This window comes from Coccinella septempunctata, chromosome 3, assembly GCF_907165205.1.
Source record: "Coccinella septempunctata chromosome 3, icCocSept1.1, whole genome shotgun sequence".
Taxonomy (NCBI): Eukaryota; Metazoa; Arthropoda; class Insecta; order Coleoptera; family Coccinellidae; genus Coccinella; species Coccinella septempunctata.
In genome coordinates this window covers 41,311,034-41,331,104 of record NC_058191.1, presented here as the reverse complement: position 1 = coordinate 41,331,104, position 20,071 = coordinate 41,311,034, and the positions used below count along the sequence as shown (strand labels likewise).

Here is a 20,071-nt window from a genome sequence, read left to right as displayed (position 1 = left end):
TAATATTCTTAAAAATATCTGTAGAAAGTTCTTATATAATTTTCCTGATAACTCATAATGGAAATATTCTTGAAAAAAGGAGTATGGAATTCATGATGTACAGGCTGGGCAAAATTCGTTGTCTACTGAGAGGAACTCGAGAACTATAGCACCTAGAAGAAAACGGATGACACATTTCCCAGCTCATTTTCGGAGAAACAAAGAATGGTGAAAACCGCAGCCTCCTACGATACTTCCTTTTCGAGTTGCACAATTTCGTAAGGTTCTCATAACTTTTTTGTCTTTGAAGTTACAAATCTGAAACTTGAACCTTCTACAGGCACTTTTTTACGTAGAATCCACTGAAGACCTCTAAATATTTTTTTCATTTCGAATCATCAGGTGAACTTTTATTGAATTTGTTATTTTTGAATTGGAAAAAAATCTTTTTTCAGTAGATACTACGTATGAAAGTGCCTAAGAAGTTTCAGATCTGCAACTGACAAAAAAGTAATGAGAACTTTTTGGAATCGTCAAACTCTCAATTTTTGTTTGTAACTCGAAATCTAAAAATGATAGACCGAGTCTGTTTTCAGATTTGGATTAGTCATGAAAAAAGAGCCATCCGTTTCCTTCTAGCTGCTATAATTCTCGAGATCCCTTCAGTAGACAACGAATTTTGCCCACCCTGTACATCTATCAATTTTGAGATTGATTCATGAGAGTGGCCAATATTTTCGGAAATATCCTCGAAAACCTATGAAAAAAACGATAAAAACTTCCGTACCTAGTTGTCAAAAGTTTCTTTATCCGTTAATAAGACCATAAATGAATAAGAGTAACCCTATAAGATCTGTCCGTTTAGCAAAATCCGCTTGGCCCATATCTGAACGGGGTCTCCATAAATGAAGATTTAATACAATTTCGCGGGATCATAATCCATATTTATCTGGTGAAATACCGCGCGATAAATTAAGTGAAGAAATTCCCCGTCCCCCTTTCATAAAACCCCAATGAAATTCCCCGCTTAAGGCCGAAACTGCGTGGTTAAAACAGCCCCGGGGCCGATCAAATAAACCACCGTGAAATGGCCAATAAAAAACAAACCGTATCTTAGGGCAGCGCTGGGACTATATTATGTATATTAGTCCATAAAGTAAGCGCGATATCATAGAAATCTACAACCACGTGTTATAAGTAGGTTTTTGGCTTTTGGAGTGTGTGCTCCCGAGAAAGTGGTGTTCTTTATTTCGCGAATTTATTTGATTTAGTGCCGCTTCCAGGTGCTCCTTCTGCGGGGCGTAAATAAGCGGGCCAAATATGGACTGTCGTTTGCCGGCAAAAAAAAACGTAATTTTATAGTCGGAATCTCGTGGCCCGCATATTGTGACCGAGACTTTTTCTGATGAATATTTCGTCGGGAATTTCTGTTTATTACATGCGACGATGAGCCTCCGAGGAGAATTTTCAGGAATTTGAATTTTGAATTTAGCGAACTGTGGCACGACAACGCCCACGCTTCAAAATGATCGTGAGAAGGGAATGTTGAGAATTGGGAAATATGAGAGTTTTAATAAGAAAATCTTCACTGGTCCAAATCAGAATTGATTTAATGAAAACTTTTCTGTTCTGAGGTAGCAACTCCACAATTGTCTAGTCCAGAGGTGTATACAGGGTGAGTCTTTGACTTGTTCAAGTATTTTAACAATAGATTCTTGAGGTCAAAAGAAACACTTTTTTCCTTTACCATTTTTTCCGAATCGGCTCTGTTTAAAAGATACAGGCTGTTGAAAAAACCAGAAAAAGGTTATTTTCTGTTTTATCTCACAACCGGTTTTATCGAACGAAATGAATTGCAGAAAATAGTCGTTCATTTATCTGCTGAGTCTTTGTCAAACACAAGATATTATCCACGTCTTCCATTTTTTCCATTATGACCATTACGTACCATAAATACACAAAAATTCTAAGAACTCAACTCTTGAAACTAACTGGGACGCTATCTATGGAATGTTTGAACGTTTTGTAAAATAAAAGTATTCTTCAAATTTTCTCGTGAAATGCGCCGTTTTCGAGTAATTCGATGTTCAAAAATTAAAAAGTATCTGTGAAATTTGATAAATTACTTACTTTGGCTGAATACATCTCTGTTCTAGAAATCCACAGATGAGTAGTGTCACAGATTTAGCTAGTTATTCTGAAGGTTATTGTGTTTTTCCAGGGGTGGTACAGCTCATTATGAAAACATGAAATGGCTATATCTTTTTATCAGCACCGAATCGGAAAGAATGGTATAGAGAAAAATGTTTCTCTTGACCTCAAGAATCTACTGTTAAAATATTCGCAACATATACTCACCCTGTATAAACAGGATGTATTTAAAGGTGATGATTTTGTCCACAGAAGGTAGAACCTTAGAACATAAACACATGGAATGGACAATGACGTGCTATGAATGTATTTGTTGTGGTACAAACACTCGATGCTTCTCTGTCTAGGGCGACACTAAGGCAGTGGCGTAAAATAAATAAATTTATATAGCTCCTACCTCTTTGTACGGAAAATTGACGTGACTATGATGTCAGATTCAACTATCTCAATTGCGATTGGCGACACTAAGCAACTATCTCACTCCAGTCTTCGGACAACAACAAATGTTTATTTTCCATTCCTTGTATCTATGTTCCAAGGGTAGAACTGGTCAAAATAAAGCGTTTCACCAAAACTAAACTATAAAAAACTTAAAATGATTACTGAAATAGATCCTATAGGACCCTAGATCATTTTGTTATCTGAATTATTGCAAAGCAATAGGAAAAAAGTATCTCGTGATGACTGACTCAACCATATGCTTTCGTTCATGATATTGGCCTATTCGATTTTTACCTGGAAATGAAAAAGGAAACTTAGGATTGCCGAATTTTTACTAACTCTGAGATGATTTTATTCATTTCTATTCCAACTGACAGAAAAATACTTACGACCAAGCGTAAAAAAATAGAATATCAGCTTAAAATCTCAGCAATAATTATGCACAAATTTTTTCACAACGATCATCACAATCTTCTTGTTTGAACCCTCCAACAGTGGTCGTAAAGATGGGGTGAAATAGGGTAGCACTTCGTCTACACAATCACTTTCAATGTAGTGTCTCAATTTTCTACAGTGTTTTCACCCCACATCGCAAGGTACAGCATTTTTCTCAAGTGACCTAATCCAACAAATCAGATAGACTCAGATGTACCGAACCATATGTTTATGTTGTTTTTCTCTCTTGGATATACAGCCCCTTGAAAAATAGTCTTGTCAGTTTATCTTAGAATCCGGCCATACGAAAATCACTGAATTTGGTTCACAAGATTCTTCTGTATTAATTTTTCAAATTCGATGCAACTATAAAGCTAGACTTTGCGTGAATCGGTAAGACCTTCAATATTCTAGGTACAGCCTACTTGACGATGAATATTTTTGAACGGACGTTATTCTCCTACGAAAAAAAAGCAAGTTTCAATTTTCAATTATCCGCTGTTCTTTCCCATATGACACATTGTCTGTCGTTGGTATGTTTCAACCCTGACGTTTAATATTATACCTTTGTCATTTCACAGTCCTGCAGAACAAGCGTAAATTCCAACGATAACCATTTTTTTTTGCAAAAGAACGTTTTCCGGTTGGCATTTTCCGTTTGAAATAAGAGGAATTGGAATTGTTTTTCCGCCTATCCCAAGATGGGTAAAGGAAAGCCTGTCGGAGCTGTGAGAGCATATGAAAGGGCTTATTTCAGGTGTCCTTTTTTTTTCATTGGGTCTAGTTTATTATTCGATGGTTGCTGGAGAATTCAGATCAAAAATGAGATATTTCAGACATTGTTAGAGCACTTTTTGAATACATGATATGAACATTTGGATGGAGGATTTTTCTGTATTTCAGAACAGAATGAGCAGGGTGGAGATTCAACAAATTAATGAACCTCCAGTCGATTTTTGGCCGTTTACTTACCTTCTGTAGACGGCTGTGCCTGTGTTCGAACTCTTACTGAGAGTTCTAATCTGCAATATCACTTAGTGAATTTCAAACTGGACTATTTACCACCCATATACCGTTCAATGAAAGCCCCAAGAAAGTTTTGATTATTCCGATTGAACCTTACAGTTTATATCTGGCTGGCAGCCAGATTAAGAAGTTGGCAAACCCAAAACTAATATGTCGAATACAGCGGAATGCTGAGTGGAAGTTTATTCAAATTCCATCTCCCCAAGTCCAACATTTCACACTTACTAAAACATAATGTTAATTCGTAGTTGCCTGGAGCAGTCTGCTGCAATTTTCTTTACGGTGTTTACTCTACCCGTGTAGCTTTTAACTTAGATTAATGAAGATATCGTCTTTCCCGGCGAAGCTCTGCATAACGGCGCATTGTGGAAGTTTCCTCGGAATTTGATACGTTCAGTGTTTCGTTCTTTTGTTGGCATCCTCCATTTGAGTCAGACATATCATTATGACAGTCTATATAAAGCTGATTTATGTACACAGGGTTTCTAGTAATTTCGAAGTATTCTGCTGGGAAATGGGAATGATACGGATGTGTTCTGCTCCGTTCTGTGAGTACACAACCAGGATTAATTCTTTGTTTTAAGGTGGGGCAACATTGACTACTTCCAGCTATTGGCTGAAAGTTTCTCTTCAACTTCTGCCATTTATAACTTCTTCCTCTGCCAAGGAGCATGGGTGAAAAAGTATGGATAAACAGATTAAACTGTTTATAAAATAAGCTAAAAATTTTCATATTGAAGAGGACATTTCGTTGCTGAAAGAAAAAAAGTCCAAAGAGTCATCCAGAGAAAATTTTATTCCATACAAGTGTGTCCAGAATGTTGCAGCGATTCAGGGAGACAGGTATGAATGTCCGAAGACCAGGACAGGGTAGACGACGGGTAACAACTGCCATTCAAGAACGTTACTTGAGAGTTTCTTCGTTGAGACAACGGTTTGCAACCGCTCGCCTCCTTCAAATTCAGCTTGAGCAAACTCATGAGGTGCAAATTAGCACTCAGACAATAAGAAATCGCCTCTTACATGAGCCCATCGAAGGGCGCGTTTGGATTTTGCGAGAGAGCATATCCATTGGGAAGAGGCCGATTGGGAAAGAGTTCTCTTCACAGATGAGTCTAGATTCTGCCTCTACCATTGTGATCGACGTTCCCTTGTATACAGACGTCCACATGAAAGATATGCTTAGTGCAATTTCCTGAATACTACTGGTTTCGGAGGAGGATCGATTATGGTATGGGCTGGAATATCTTTGACTGCTCGCACAGACCTAGTGGTCGTTGATAATAGAGCTATGAATGCTGATAAGTATATAAGGAACATTCTTGAAGAGCATGTAGTGCCATTTGCCCCATACATTGGTGAAAATTTCATTTTTATGGACGATAATGCCAGACCCCATCGTGCGCGCATCGTTCAGGAGTACCTTGAAGAGGTTGAAGTCTCTCGAATGGAATGGCCAGCAAGAAGTCCAGATCTCAATCCGATTGAGCAGGTTTGGGACAACCTCAATAGAAGGCTGAGAAGTTCAGAAAATCATCCAGCTACTCTTAATGACTTAGGAATCCAACTCGGAGAAATCTGGGAAGGATTAGATCAGAACATTTTGAGATCACTCATTTTGAGTATGAACCGTCGTTGCCGAGCTGTAATTAACGCAAGGGGTGGAAATACCAAGTATTAAATCACTTATCAGCATTTCAGTATTTTGAAAATTGTTCATTTCTCTTCTTTCACATAAGATTCGGTGAAATCCTGAATTTTTCTTTCATTTAATGTATTTTGTTTCGTTCAAAACCTTCCCGAAAGAACATAAAAAATAAGTTATAAAGTCAATGTAATGATTGTAATGAATGTAAGATTATTCATAATACCTTCATACAAACCTTATGTTTTTATGTTATACTTCTTCTTCACAACACTGGTTTTTTTTTTTTTCATTTAAGATATACTTAAGCCTTCACCTAATAGGGATTGAACAATTCACTCCATCATCAATCTTCTTTTTTTTTGGTAATGAAATAAATCACAGGCAGCAAAAAACAAAAGTTTATTGACATCGGTAATCCATAAATTTTACAAAGATATGTCTCAAATAGGTAAAATCTGGGATGAATGAATTACATTTATCGTAATAATCTACAACAATGGTATCACAAATGTTGCCTAGTACCTCTCATCAACATTCAATATTGAACAAAAATAACATTTATGTGGGACATGAATATACAAATATTTACATTTCAATTACAATATTCAAATACGAATATGCGATCGTATCTATGATTTTCCAGCGATAACTTTTTTCCTATCAGAAACTATCGAAGCTTCAGTTTTATTTTAATTGCATTTTCGATTCCGCATTACAAATTTGAAAACGTGGGACTCTCGATCTTATACGTTAGGGGAGGTTCTTGAAAATAATCGAAACGTTTTGTAATATGGGGACATACATCGTGTTTCATCATATATTTATGCTTGTTGTGTGGAACTCTGAAAATTTTGTTCATATAACAGAATGTTCAACCAATTCATTTTGGAGGAAATTTTTTTTTCGGTAGATTCCTAATTGGCTTTTGGAAATCCACGAAGTTTTTTGTTTCGATAATTTTATTTTCGATGAGTATAATTTTTTTGTTTGACCATTTTGTTATTGAATTGTTTTTGCCTGAGTCGAAAAACGAGTAGAATTGATACATCTGTCTTTTCAAGCTGTGGTTTAGAAAGTTCACGTTAATTAAACCAACAACCTATTCGGATCTTCTGAATATCTCCATTTGCATTGTCTCGAAATGACGAATTGATTAATTGAAAAACCAGTCAATAGCCAAAGAATTGATAAAATGAATAGATTCTGCAATATCTTCCAACAAAGTCAAGTTAATTATTTTTGGAAAAAAATTATTTATCTTTTACTTATTTTTAGTTGATGTTTTGTCACCTTAGGTTAGGTAAGATAAGATTGGGCTCTCTAGAGTCTAGAGAATGTAGCAGCGTAAGCGTTGATGACATTCTCTAGCAGTTGAGTTGGTCGATCGTTCAATTTGTCTGTGTCTCACGTCGTGGTTGTCGTGTATATTGAACTATTGGTGACTTTCGGGACATATAACGTTCTCCATTCGTTTGGCTCTTAAAGAATTCAAGAAATGATCGGAATTAAAGCTCAAAAACCGCCTCAATTATTAAACATGCCGCTTGTGGCGTACGGCTTGGGCGAGGAACTCTTCGTCAGCAGATACTTGGTCAGGTCGCTCTGAACCTTGCCGAAATCCATCGAATTCCCCATCGGTCGATTGGAATTGGGCGAACAACCCCCGTCAACCGAACCCGCCCGTTTCGACCTTTTAACGTCGTCGCTAGAGCTGGTCCTCGACACGGATTTCAGATAGTTCGTGTCGTGTCGCAGATTGTCGCAGGTCTCCTTCATCTTCGTTAATTGCTTCTGCAAATTCCGATACTCCTCCAAGAAACGCTCTAATTGCGTCGCGTGATAGTCGTAGCTGTTGGCGTTGGGCGTACCGGAAGTGGGCGAGAACATTTCCGGTCTCGCGGGTCTATTCTCCAGGCCGGAAACGTTGAGCAAAGGGGTGGCTTTGTATTCCTGGGAGCCGGCGGGTCGCTCCACCCGGCACAGGTTGAGGTAACTGTTCGAGATCTTCTCCCTGTTCTTGTTCAGGTTCGCCGTGTACCTGTAGGAATCGCCGAATTTCCTGAGACCGGACGATTCTTGACTTCCGTAACTTTCCCCGCCGCTGCTCACGTATCTACTGTCAGATAAAAGGGGAGCTTCGCTGTCGGTGCTCCTGTACCTTCTGGTTTTTCTGGGTAAAGTACAAAAAAGTTCCGAGATATCGTTCACGCTACCGCCCTCGCTGTTCGCGCCCCTCTTCTCACCGAGGGTGGTGTAGGTGAAGGGGTTCGTGGAGCCGGTGCCTACGATGTCCGGGAATCTTCTGGGAGGTTCCGCCGGTGCCTTCGAAGGCCTGGTTGTGGAGGCGCAGCTGGAGGGGATGCCATCGCCCTCTGGAGATCCCCTGGTCATCTGGGAGTAGCAATGGGTTATTGGGGAGGGTGAGACGTCCTTGGATTTATTAAATGTACCAGACGTTGAAGTGGTGATCTGAGGGTGATCGTCTCTAGAAAAAAAACAGACACTATAGACTACATTGGTTAATTGGCGGTTTGTTTTCGATGAAAGAGATGGTGAATAAGATCTTGAAGGGAATAGTAATGAATAACCATAGCCAGGTTATGTTGAAATTGTCAAATGTTTGATTTGGTAGTAGTTTCACGACCTTGAAGTATTATTGACGGCGTGAGAAATGGTTTTTATTTACTTCTTTCACTGGAAGAAATCTGAAACCGAAGCCTTCCGATTTCCCTTGAGCATAAGCTGATATGGTGCTTAGAGATAGAAGAAATTGTCGTGAGTGGCTTTAAAAGTTTGCAAACTTAGATTTAGGGGTGGAAGACTATGGATATTGTGAAACGCAGTGTTCAAATACACAGAACTTCGTTGAAAATCGTTGAGACTGATCTAAAATCGAAGAGTTCCATAAGAAATGAAGTCAAGATGCGTTGAATGTAGATTTTGCACTGGTGGAATGCAATTTGTCATGTAGATTGTAGATACTACTTGACACTAGTTACTACTTCCTCAAGATCTAGCTCCTCATCAGAGCTGTTGTCACTGCTATGTCATTTATAACTTGCCATCAATTTCTGATGAATTTCAATATCTGGGATGTCCAATACATTTTTCACCTTCTACCAGGTCATCTGCTCCTCTTTTGCATAGAATCTGCACTCATTAGTCTAGCAGTTGCAGCTAGATTTATTCTCATAAACTGCTTCCTGAGGTAACATTCCCCTGTGAGGAATCTAGTGGTTTATAGATTGAGGGGGAGTTAAAGGAATCTAGTAAGAAGGTGAAGCATCGATATACTACTCAGATTTCAGAGTGTTAATGATCTCAAGGAATTATTTAGAATAATTCATCTCTTGAAACTCTTTCTTGTAGGTACACTTTTCAATACCACAGAAGGGTTTCAGGCCAATGAAAGAAAATTGTGCTCTTATCCTAGTAGGTGTGCTGGCCTCTTCCTTACCTTTGATGCCCGAGTAGCTGGGAACCTAGACCAAATAGACCTTTATCTTGAGTATTCTATCCAACACAATTGTTGAGATTGAGCTGAGCAACAACAAGCCTCTGTGAGTCTGCACTATTGAAGACTTGTGTTGTGTTCATCCTAGAGTGCTCATATAATTGATTCAATTGAGTATGAACAAAAATATGGCTCTACTTCTTCTGGGTAGAACGTGATTACTGATTCGAAAAGTTGTCTTTTCCAATCGCTCAAGAATTTTTGAGTCATCTCAACTTCCCAGATGTTTGGTCATGATGGGGACCGTTCACAATCTAGTCTCTACCTACATCAAACAATGAACTCATATAAAATACGCACCTTGTACCAGCAGGATTCTGCCTAGGAATCTGCATATCCATATTCTGCAAATTATCAGGAGAGCCCCATTTCTTCTCTTTGTCCCACTGCGAGGACCTCGACGCTATATCCAAGGTAGACGTCTCCTCATCCTCCAATTCCTGATCGGTGTCTGCAGCGGGAACAACACTGTAATCACCGTTCCTCCTATTCACCACAGAGATCTCCCCCTTCTGCACCCCACCATTCTTATCGCTCACCTTATGGTTGAGTTCGATCTTTTCGTAATTCTCTTCCCTCGCACACTCCCGAGTCCTCCACTTGCCCGTTTTCTTCCTCGAACAGAGGCACAAACTCACTGAACACAGCGTGATTACCATCATGATACCTACGGAGGCGCTTAGCAGCAAGACTTTGACACTTATGGTTTGATCTGGGGGTCTTCGAGATACCGCTAAAGTAACACTGGCCTCCACCCTACCCGCTTTGTTTTCGGCGGAACACACATACACCCCAGCGTCTTGGACATCGGCACTGAATATAGTCAAGTCACTCGAATCGTTCTGCACTTGCATCACGTACATTTTCTTACCGTTGGCATACGAAGGTCCGGTTAAGTTCGCGATTAATTTATTCCTAAGGGTCCACCGGACGTTCGGTTCTGGTATCCCGGCTATTCTACAGGTTATGGTCACGTTTTTCCCTTCCACACCGTGGGTTACGGTATCGCTGGGCGCTATCTCGGGAACGCAAGCGAATTCGTCCAGATCCAGTTTCTCCCAGGATTTTCCTTTGAGGCGGCTGGGACTGGAGCAAAGAGGAGGCACGCCGAATGGCACGTTTGCCCTCAACATCCAATCTCGAAGGGGTCGGAGGGCGCAAGAGCAGTTCCAGGAGTTCCCTGCCAGTTCCAACCCATGTAGATTCTCCAGTCTGGTCAAGGAAGCTGCCTCAATACCCGTCAGTTTATTACCATCCAGCTTCAACCACTCCAGGGACCTCTCCAGACCAACAAAAGCCCTTGGTTCCACCTCTGTTATCTTGCAATCGTTGAGCTCCAACCTCATCAACTGCGGCACGCTTATAAAAGCTTCGTTCGTCAGTCTCTGTATCGGATTATCCGTCAACTTCAACTCCCTGAGCTCGTAGATCGAATCGAAGGTATGCGAAGGGATGGCACTCAAGAAGTTGACGCTCAAATCCAGCTCCACCAGGTTCTTGAGGTTCTTGAACGCGTATTGCTGCAACGCGCGCAGTCGACATCTCGACAGGAAGATCTTCTGGAGGTTCAGGAGGCCGGCTCTGCTGAACTCCTCGTCCTTCAACACCGGGAAGTTGTTACCGGTGAGGTTGATCACTTGGGTGCCCGAATCTAGGTGCAGGGGAACGTGCGATAGGTTGGCGTTCAGACAGATGACGGTTTCCTTGCCGCTCTTCCACTTGCACTCGCACAACGAGGGGCAGACTGACATGGCTGTGTTCAAGCAGAAGCCTACCACGACGAAGATCACGGGGGCGATATGCATTTTTGGGGGGGTGGGGGGTTCATCGTTGGGCATGCCTCGTGTCTGCGTCCACTTCTTCTGGCTCCATCCTGGCGCTGATCCTGGAAAAGATGGAACGTATCAGCAAAGTTCTGAAGGAATGTAATATTGCGTTGATATCGATATGTATTGAACAATAAAAGGTTGAGGAGAGATAATGGTTGAGAATTTCATTGTTTCGATTTGTATTTCCACATCAATAGATCAAAAATAACTTATTATGAGCACATATCATTTCGATTAGTTCTTTTTTTATCCAGAATAGTACCTGGGATCGAAAAATCCATCACTTCAACAAGCTGTACAGGATGAGTCTTTGACACTTATAAATATTTCAACAGTAGATTCTTGAGGTCAAAAGAAACACTTGTTTCTTAGCATTTTTTCCGATTCGGCACTGATGAAAATATACAGGGTGTTTACGAAGGTGAGGCTTTTTTTTTGACAGAAGGTAGAACCCATCAAAATAAGTCGTTTAACCAAAAATTGTCTATATAAGATATCCAAGATGGCTGAGATACAATCCCTAGAAGTTAGACAAAATTTCATTGAATTTCAAGTACGGGATTGTGGAAAGTGACTTCGGCATCGCAAAAACGAAAAAAAACATAATATGGCTGGACAATGAATGGTTCAGTACCAAGTTCATCGGATTAGATGCATCAGGTCACTTTTGTGAGAATCATAACTGTTGTATCGTGCAATTTAAGGTGAAAAAAATTTAGAAAATTGAATCAGTTTCTTCAAACTGCTTATGTTAATTATGTTGAGAAAGTTCTATGATGTTTCCCCATTTCATCCCATTTTCACGACGATTGTTGGAATGTTCGAACAAGACGATTGTGATGCCCATTGTCGAAAAATTCGTGAATAATTTAGACGGATTTTATTGGTGAGATTTTGAAATATTATTCTATTTTTTACACTTGTGTCCCTTCTCTAAGTTTGTATCGAAACGAGCCATTTCATAAAATTGTGTAAGTTACTAAGAAATAATTAGAACAATTCGGCAATCCTAAGTTTCCATTTTCATTACCGAACGAGCCAATATCCTCAACTAAACCACATGGTCGAATCAGGAGATAAGTTTTTTCCCACTGCTTTGCGATAATTCAGCTAACAAATGGTCTAGGGTCGTATTGGGATCTATTTCAGTAACAATTCTCAATTTTTTTCCAACTTTGTCATTTTGAAAGTTTCGTATAGGTGATTTTTGGTGAAACGTTTCATTCTGACCAGTTACCTTCTGTTGAAAAAAAAAGCCTCACCTTCAAATACACCCTGCATAGCTATTTTAATTTTTGATAATGAGCTGTGCCATCCCTGGATAAACAAAACTACCTTCTGAATAACTAGCCGAATCTGCTACACTTCACATCAGTGAATCTTATAAACAGAGTTGCATTCAGCCAAAGTACCCAATTTTCCGAATATCACAGAAATTTTTTTATTTTTGAACATTACTCGAAAACAGCGCATTATACGAGGTAATATGAAGAATACTTTTCTTTTACAAAACGTTCAAATATTCATTGAATAGCGTTTAACTCAGTTTCAAGAGTTGGAAGAATTTTTGTTATTTTTATGGTAAGTAATGATCATAATAAGAAAACTGGAAGACGTGGATGATATCTTGTGTTCGAAAAAGATTCGTCGAATAAATGAAAAACTATATTCCGAAATTCATTCCATTCGATAAAACTATTTGTGAGATAGAACTAAAAATAACATTTTCTTAAGGTTTTTCAACCGCCTGTATCTTTTGAACCAAGCCGATGCAGGAAAAATGGTAAAGGAAAAAAGTGTTTCTTTCGACCTCAAGAATCTACTGTTGAAATATTTGTACGAGTTGAAGAAAAAAGTTTTTCATTCAAAAAACGAGATATGTTTCAGCAACACCCTGTGTAGTGTTTCATTAATATGTTCTTCAAGTAGCTTCTTGATGTATAGTGTAATTCGAAAAATGATATTGCATCTCCGGTATCGAGTAGAATGTAGCCTTTCCCACGTAAGAGATCGAATCGCAAGTTAAAGGTCTTGCTTATACCATTCGGCGAAATTACTTGCGGATATCCAAACGCGGAAACCGACTGCAATTTCTCGCAATCCTGGCATTCGGCGAGGGAATTCTGGACCGGGATACCTAGCACTCCCGAAATCCCGAATCGGAGTGGCTAGGAAATTGTTGCAGCTACGCTGCTAGGTGAGCGGCGAATACCCCAAATATTTCTGGAGCAGAGATAACCTCACGTTTACGGCAATCAGGAATGGTCGTTTGCGAGATGGGGACGGTCGAATATTAAAATTTCAAGACGTTACCTCGAAAACATTCGATTTAATCGACTGAGAGTACGACGAGTCGCTCCAGTTCTGAACGAGAAATGTAAATAGGACTTTTTGTTAATTAAACGCTCTCGCAATTGGCGACAATGACTGAATTGGACGTGAGACAGAGCCAGTGTTCTCAACAGGCTTCGGAGTTGCCAAATTAGGGAATGTTTTTAGAATAAAGGGAGACGTTGCCTTACAGAATTTTTTCACTGGGGATATTTGTGACGTATGACTCAATCTTAGTCTGGTCTAACTGAGAAAAATGATTTTTTTTCCAAATTCTACTTCATTCATCAATATACTCTCCTTCAAGAGTGATACATTCATCACAGCTCTCTTCTTACTTTTCGATGCCTTTTGTCTTGTCTTTGCTTTCAAAAAAGACTTCAGATTTCTTTCCCTGGGGCATCTTTTTTATGTCTGTGAACATCTAGTTGTCCCTGTGGACAGTATGATGGACCAGAGTGCAATCAAAAGCGTAATTGATCCAATTTAACCATTGACCTGTGACACAGGGCAGTATTTTGGTTAAACAGCAGTTTTTTTCGCCTTTCACCTTGATTTTTGCAGTAAATCGATGTCATGACAACATATAATATTCACTATTGATAATTTTGCCTTTTCTAAGATAGTTAATGAACAATATTTCGTGCTCGGCTCAGAATATGGAGGCTATAATCCTGCCAGCCAATTTTTTGTTTCTGGTAGCTTTGAGCCTCTCTCACAGGCTGCTGTCCATTCAGCTGATTCTGCCGTATAGTTGTAGAGCCATGTTTCATCCATTGTCCCATACATATTCAAGATATCCTTCTTATTTCTCTAGGGGTGTGTTCATAAACTTACTCCGAGAGTAGAGTATGAGTATGGTCATGCTCAGAGAGCATACTCTGAGGAACTAAAAGTACGTTTGTGAACGCTTCGAGTAATAAGAGCTTACTCAGAGCTTGCTCAGAGTAAGTTTGTGAACGCAAGCTAGAACAGCATCAAACAGCGCTCTGAATTGTCAAAGCGTTGCTCATTATGGTCTGGTATAAGCAAAAGGTGAACACACACATCGAAACCAACCTGTACATGACAAAATTTTCATGAGAAATTGTAGAGACACATTCTCCTGATATGTGTAAGGTGTCGGCCATCTCAAGCAATTTAATTTTTCACTATTTTGAAACTGCTTCGTGAGCAATTTTGCAGTTGCTTGTATACAGCCGCGTGCAAATTTAGCATAACAGTCAATAACAGTTGATTTCCTTACTGCAGAGTCTCCCTAATGCTCATCAAGCCACTATTCGTCTTCAACATTATTCTTCTCCAACAAAAGACAGTGTTTGATCAACATACGAAATTGCTTTCTGTCTATTTGCTAGAAAATAACAAAACTGGGGTCGACTGTAACATCAAAACTAACTGTCAGAATGCCATAAAAGTTTGACATTACTTAGACCCGTTTGCATCAAACGCACTTAGTGTTGAGTGACCCTTAAAATGAACCCTTAACTTAAATTACGTTGCAACAACTGTTAAGTGACATTTGAATGGCTAAAGCCAGCCTTAAATTTAAGCGCTCCTGTAATGACCACTTAGGTATTTAAGGCCGGGATTCTATCCTAAAATAATTTGTTGAACTAGCTGCAGAACTTCCTATTTTTGATGGATTTTGAAAATTGAATGAATTCATTACTGAATACCAAGCCTTTTCTTTTGCCTTCATTGTAATGCGATCAGTCTTTTTTAATTTTCAATTTGGTGTCACAAATCATACTATAGTTAGGAACAAACTCTTTTCTTCTGTTAAGAAGTTGAGTGCCCTTCGTAAATTACCACCACTTGCTTGGCAATCATTCACCGTATTCGTACTAACAAGGGCATTTTCTTTACGTTCCTCTTCAACATTAGTGAAACAAATTCACACAAGACCTTTCAAAGAAAGTGTTGTACTTATATAAACTCAGGTATCTTTTATTTGACAATCATTATCATTATCAATGTTAATGCTAATTCAACAACAAAAAGTTGTTAATCTTTGATAATAATATAATAGTTTACTTGACACCGACTGACAAGACAATAAAGTTAGGTTAATGAAATGACAACGGCAACCCGCCAACCAATGAAATGGCTTTATCGGACTAGGATGAAGTGGCACCAAAATGAAAAACTGAAATATCACTAGATATAAAAACTTAAGGGCCCCTTACTTAAGATTCTGTTAAGCCACAGTCGTGCAACAGGGAATAAAATTAAGCGTCCCTTAACTTTAAACGACACTTAGTTAAGTACTCCTTTTGAGGGGGATTGGTGCAAACGGGCCTTACCTGAAAGTCAATAATATCAAGAGATCATGTGGGGCTGTGGTCTGTCAACAATATTTTCCATATATGACACACAGGGATTTATTTGGTGGAAACTCCCAACGTATTGAAATCTATTGTTGAATTTCACTGCATACAATTGAAATGGCTTATTCCTTTGTGAAAGTTGAGATTCCTGAAATTGCTCTGTAAGGCTAACACCAACTTTGTTAAACCGCATGATACGATGAAGACGGTCCAGAAGATGTAGCAGCTTTTGGTCAACAATCTACTCTGGCCAAACCCGAATTGAAATTCCCACTCCTTGAGTGAAATGCGATCCTTCTAGTTCAGTCATGGACCATAAATCATTTTCGGACGGCAGAATAGTTTCTCTCAGGAACGGACGCAAGAGAAGCGGTGGCTCTGCGAGTCACGAAAGAAGTCTAATGGAAAAATAATGACAATAAAATGACATTGTCGTTTTACGGATTCGATATGCATCCCACTAAATTCAGACGGAATAAGTTAGTGAGTATGCTATATTGGAAGTGGTTCAGAGGACTATTTTATCCGGGAAATAAGGCAGGTTTCTACGGGGAATTTCATTGGTAGCATTGCACTAGGTGTCTCAAAGCTTGAGACAAGTTCTAAATATTTTCTTGATGTGACTAGAACTTTATTGTTTGTTACTGAATATGTAGAGCTCTGTGACGATTGGATCAATGAAGGATACACGTGGCCGAGGAAGCACATTTGCCTACTCAGATCAGAAATTTAGGAGTTATGGAGTTTTCAAGCATGTGCCTCCGACCTGATAATCTACAGCACATCTGCACTCTTCTAAAAGAGTTATCCCTTGATGAATGCATCATAGATTCGTGGTTCTCCCTCAGAACAGCGCCTAGGAGGATAAGGGACCACCCAACAAAAAAATAAAGCGTCGAATTACTCATGCAGGAACCAATGTTGACGAAACGGAAACAATTTTCCACGAGCTTTTCCGCACAGCTAGAAGTTGTCCGGTTCCCACCTAGTCATTCCAGGTACAAGACGTGAACTCTCAAAGTCTGCTAACTTTTTGTGTACGAAGCTGAAAATTTCATTAGATCAGTAGAATTTTATGGGAATCTAATTAAAACTTTCTTGCTCTCCCAATTATTAAAATTGTTAAATTGAAGCCAAACACTCGGCTTTGGGCTGGATTCGAGGGCCTCGTTGAGAGCTTATTGCAGAAATAAGAGGCTCAGCCCTCAACAAGGTTTTCGATTGTATGCAGTGTTCACGAAAATCAACGGATAAATTAAATTGAATCGCATCGAAAAAATATTCTGAGGAACGTTCGTTGTGGAAGATTTTCATACATATATGACGACATTTTGGATAGACCCAAGTCAGTTATGGGTCCTAATGATTTTTAAACACTATTAGTCAAAATTTCATGGCATTCTGACTGTAATTTAAGAGGCCCTCCACTAGGCAGATAAATCTTCGACAGCTATGCAGTCGTACAAACACTGATGATGCTGAAAGCACTGGCAGTTCATCCAGAAAACATACAAAATGTCAACAAAGTAAGTATAGAAGAGCTAAAAATGAAAGAGCGTGAGATAACTGACACCTTGAAGATATCAGAAGGTAGTGTCTTCAAAATTTTACTTGAACATTTAGAGATTAGCAAGTTCATTTATTAGGGTGTGCCAGTGTGATTTGAATTACGAGGATGTATTGATATCTAGTTAGCCTAGACCAGTCCAAGCATAAAAAAAATATTGCGTTACCATAGCAACGAACAATAACTCATTAGAAGTGTCATTGTGAAGTTTGAGGTCAAAAAGTAAACCAGATAAATTGAAAGAAAGAAGATGTGTATCAAGCCATCAAAAAGTTCCTGTATTAAAAAAGGTTAACAGGTGAGAAGATTTACGAAGATATTCTTAATACCCTTGGTGATCCATGTCTTTCGTATGCTACCGTGAAAAACTACACTGCAAGCTGCAAAAGTTGTAAATTTTCCATTGAAGATGATGACCGATCAGGAAGGCTAGTTTGTGTGTCAGTCCTTGAAAATATCGATGCAGTTCATGACATGATTTTATCACAACGGCGAATTGTGCTAAAACGGATATCTGAAGCACTGAATATTTCATACGAACGCGTTCATCATACAGTTCACGTCAATTTGGACATGAAAAAATTGCTGCAAAATGGATCCCCAAATGTTTGAATGTTGACCAAAAGAGTGCAAGGGTAGAAGCATCGCGTTCGATGTGTGCTCGATTTGGAAACGATGTAGACTTCTTAAACCGAATTGTTACTATGGATGAGACTTGGGTACATTTCTACGATCCAGAAACAAAGCAACAATCGATGGAATGGCGACACTCTGGTTCTCTAAGACCTAAGAAGTTTTGTGTCCAAAAATACTGAAAAAGTTCTTGCTTCAGTTTTTTGGGATTGCCATGGAGTAATTATTATTGATATTTTGGATAAGGGTAGAACAATAACAGGAGATCACTATTCGACATTACTTACCACTCTACAGGAAAAAATTTAAGAGAAAAGACGCGCAAAGCTGTCTAAAAGTGTTTTGTTTTTGCAGGACAACGCCCCTGCAAACAAATCTCATGTTACCATGCAAAAAATTCGTGATTTAGTTTTGAACTAATAGAACACCCCTCCTTATTCACGAGATTTGGCTCCATACGACTATAATCTCTTTCATCAACTGAAAAAAAGTTTAAAAGGTGGTAAATTTTCTTCCAACGAGGAGGTAATGAAAGATGAAGAGGTCTGGTTTGCAGAGCAAGAAGAAACATTTTTTTTGAAAGGTCTAGAGACATTGCAGGTTCGCTGTAATAAATGTATCCAATTAAGAGGAGAATAAGTTTGATAATAAAATATTTTGACATTGAAATTTGTTTGGTTCTATACCAGGCTGAGAATTCTTCAATATATCCTAATACTATTTCAAACGTTGCAAAGCATTTTCCTTCTAGATGGTAAAAATTCACCTTTAAGCCTGTCCAGAGTCATTAAACTGCTGCCTTCAAGGCCATTTGGAACAGAATTGTATTATATTGGAAAACATTATTTGAGATTTTTGTTTTCCATCGCTCGATTTTCAACCCTAACAATGTGTTATAGTAAAAGCTTATCCTTCAGCAAAATTCTCGCAGCTCTTGAGCCCCCTTATGGCAACACCTAAAAAAGAATAAATCGCACACTCCCGTCAGAGGAATACAGCGCATCTGCTCCGTGAAAATCTTTTTTCCATCAGCCGTTCTTCCCCCCCATACGCACATCCCGAACAGATCTCTCGAATGGAAAAAAGTGTGCGTTAAGAAAATCTGGATGTCATAATCCGAGTCAGGCAGCGATTCAGTCCACAAATCTTGGCGACACACTCTGGAAGAAAATTCGTCTGAGTTCCGCCTATGTCGTGTTCTTATTCCCGACGGGGCATTATTCCCGGTATTTGCCGGGAAAAAGCACCGGACTTATTTCTGCTATTTATCCGTCTTTCCTGATTTATTTATTCAGTTACGCCTATGAACTGGGGACGTGATGCTGTGCGGGAAAGTACCTGATTGGGAATATCCAGTCGATTGATGAAGGGGGAACCCAATTGTTTCCAAAAGTGGAGACTGGGTTTCCAGTCTGTGTGAAGATATTGAGGAAATATCATTTCGGGAAGAAATAATCACTTTATCTGTATTGGGAGTAGATACTCCATTAGCTTTTATTTCACCGTCGAAAATGGTGAAAACCAACGTCAACCTTCCTCCAAGTTCAGAAAAATTGGCATTCATGGAATTTTCGGAATATACACTGCGCAATGAAATTGACGCACATTCTGAAAATCTCAATTTTAATGAAAGTTAACTCTACATTGACTTTACAACTTATTTTTTATGTTCTCTCGGGAAGGTTTTGAACGAAACAAGACACATTAAATGGAAGAAAAATTCAGGATTTCACCGAATCTAATGTGAAAGAAGAGAAATGAGCAATTTTCAAAATACTGAAATGCTGATAAGTGATTTAATACTTGGTATTTCCACCCCTTGCGTTAATTACAGCTCGGCAACGACGGTTCATACTCAAAATGAGTGATCTTAAAATTTTCTGATCTAATCCTTCCCAGATTTCACCGAGTTGGATTCCTCAGTCATTAAGAGTAGCTGGATGATTTTCTGAAATTCTCAGCCTTCTATTGAAGTTGTCCCAAACCTGCTTAATCGGATTGAGATCTGGACTTCTTGCTGGCCATTCCATTCGAGAGACTTCAACCTCATCAAGGAACTCCTGAACTATGCGCGCACGATGGGGTCAGGCATTATCGTCCATAAAAATGAAATTTTCACCAATTTATGGGCAAATGGCACTACAGGCTCTTCAAGAATGTTCCTTATATACTTATCAGCATTCATAG

The 20,071-nt window shown here is 39.1% G+C and overlaps 1 protein-coding gene across 3 annotated transcripts in view; it reads right to left on the bottom strand.

Moving 5' to 3' along the window:
- Positions 1-6,064: 6,064 nt before the first annotated feature.
- Positions 6,065-20,071, bottom strand: part of LOC123309846 — a 211,947-nt gene continuing 197,940 nt past the window's right edge. For all 3 annotated transcript variants that reach the window (XM_044893132.1, XM_044893133.1, XM_044893134.1), the window contains 2 exons: positions 9,495-11,079; positions 6,065-8,165 (listed from right to left, as the gene is read on the bottom strand). In XM_044893132.1, the coding sequence (XP_044749067.1) occupies positions 7,205-8,165; positions 9,495-11,032 (2,499 nt within the window). In that variant the 5' untranslated portion in view covers positions 11,033-11,079 and the 3' untranslated portion in view covers positions 6,065-7,204. The remainder of the gene's footprint in view (positions 8,166-9,494; positions 11,080-20,071) is intronic.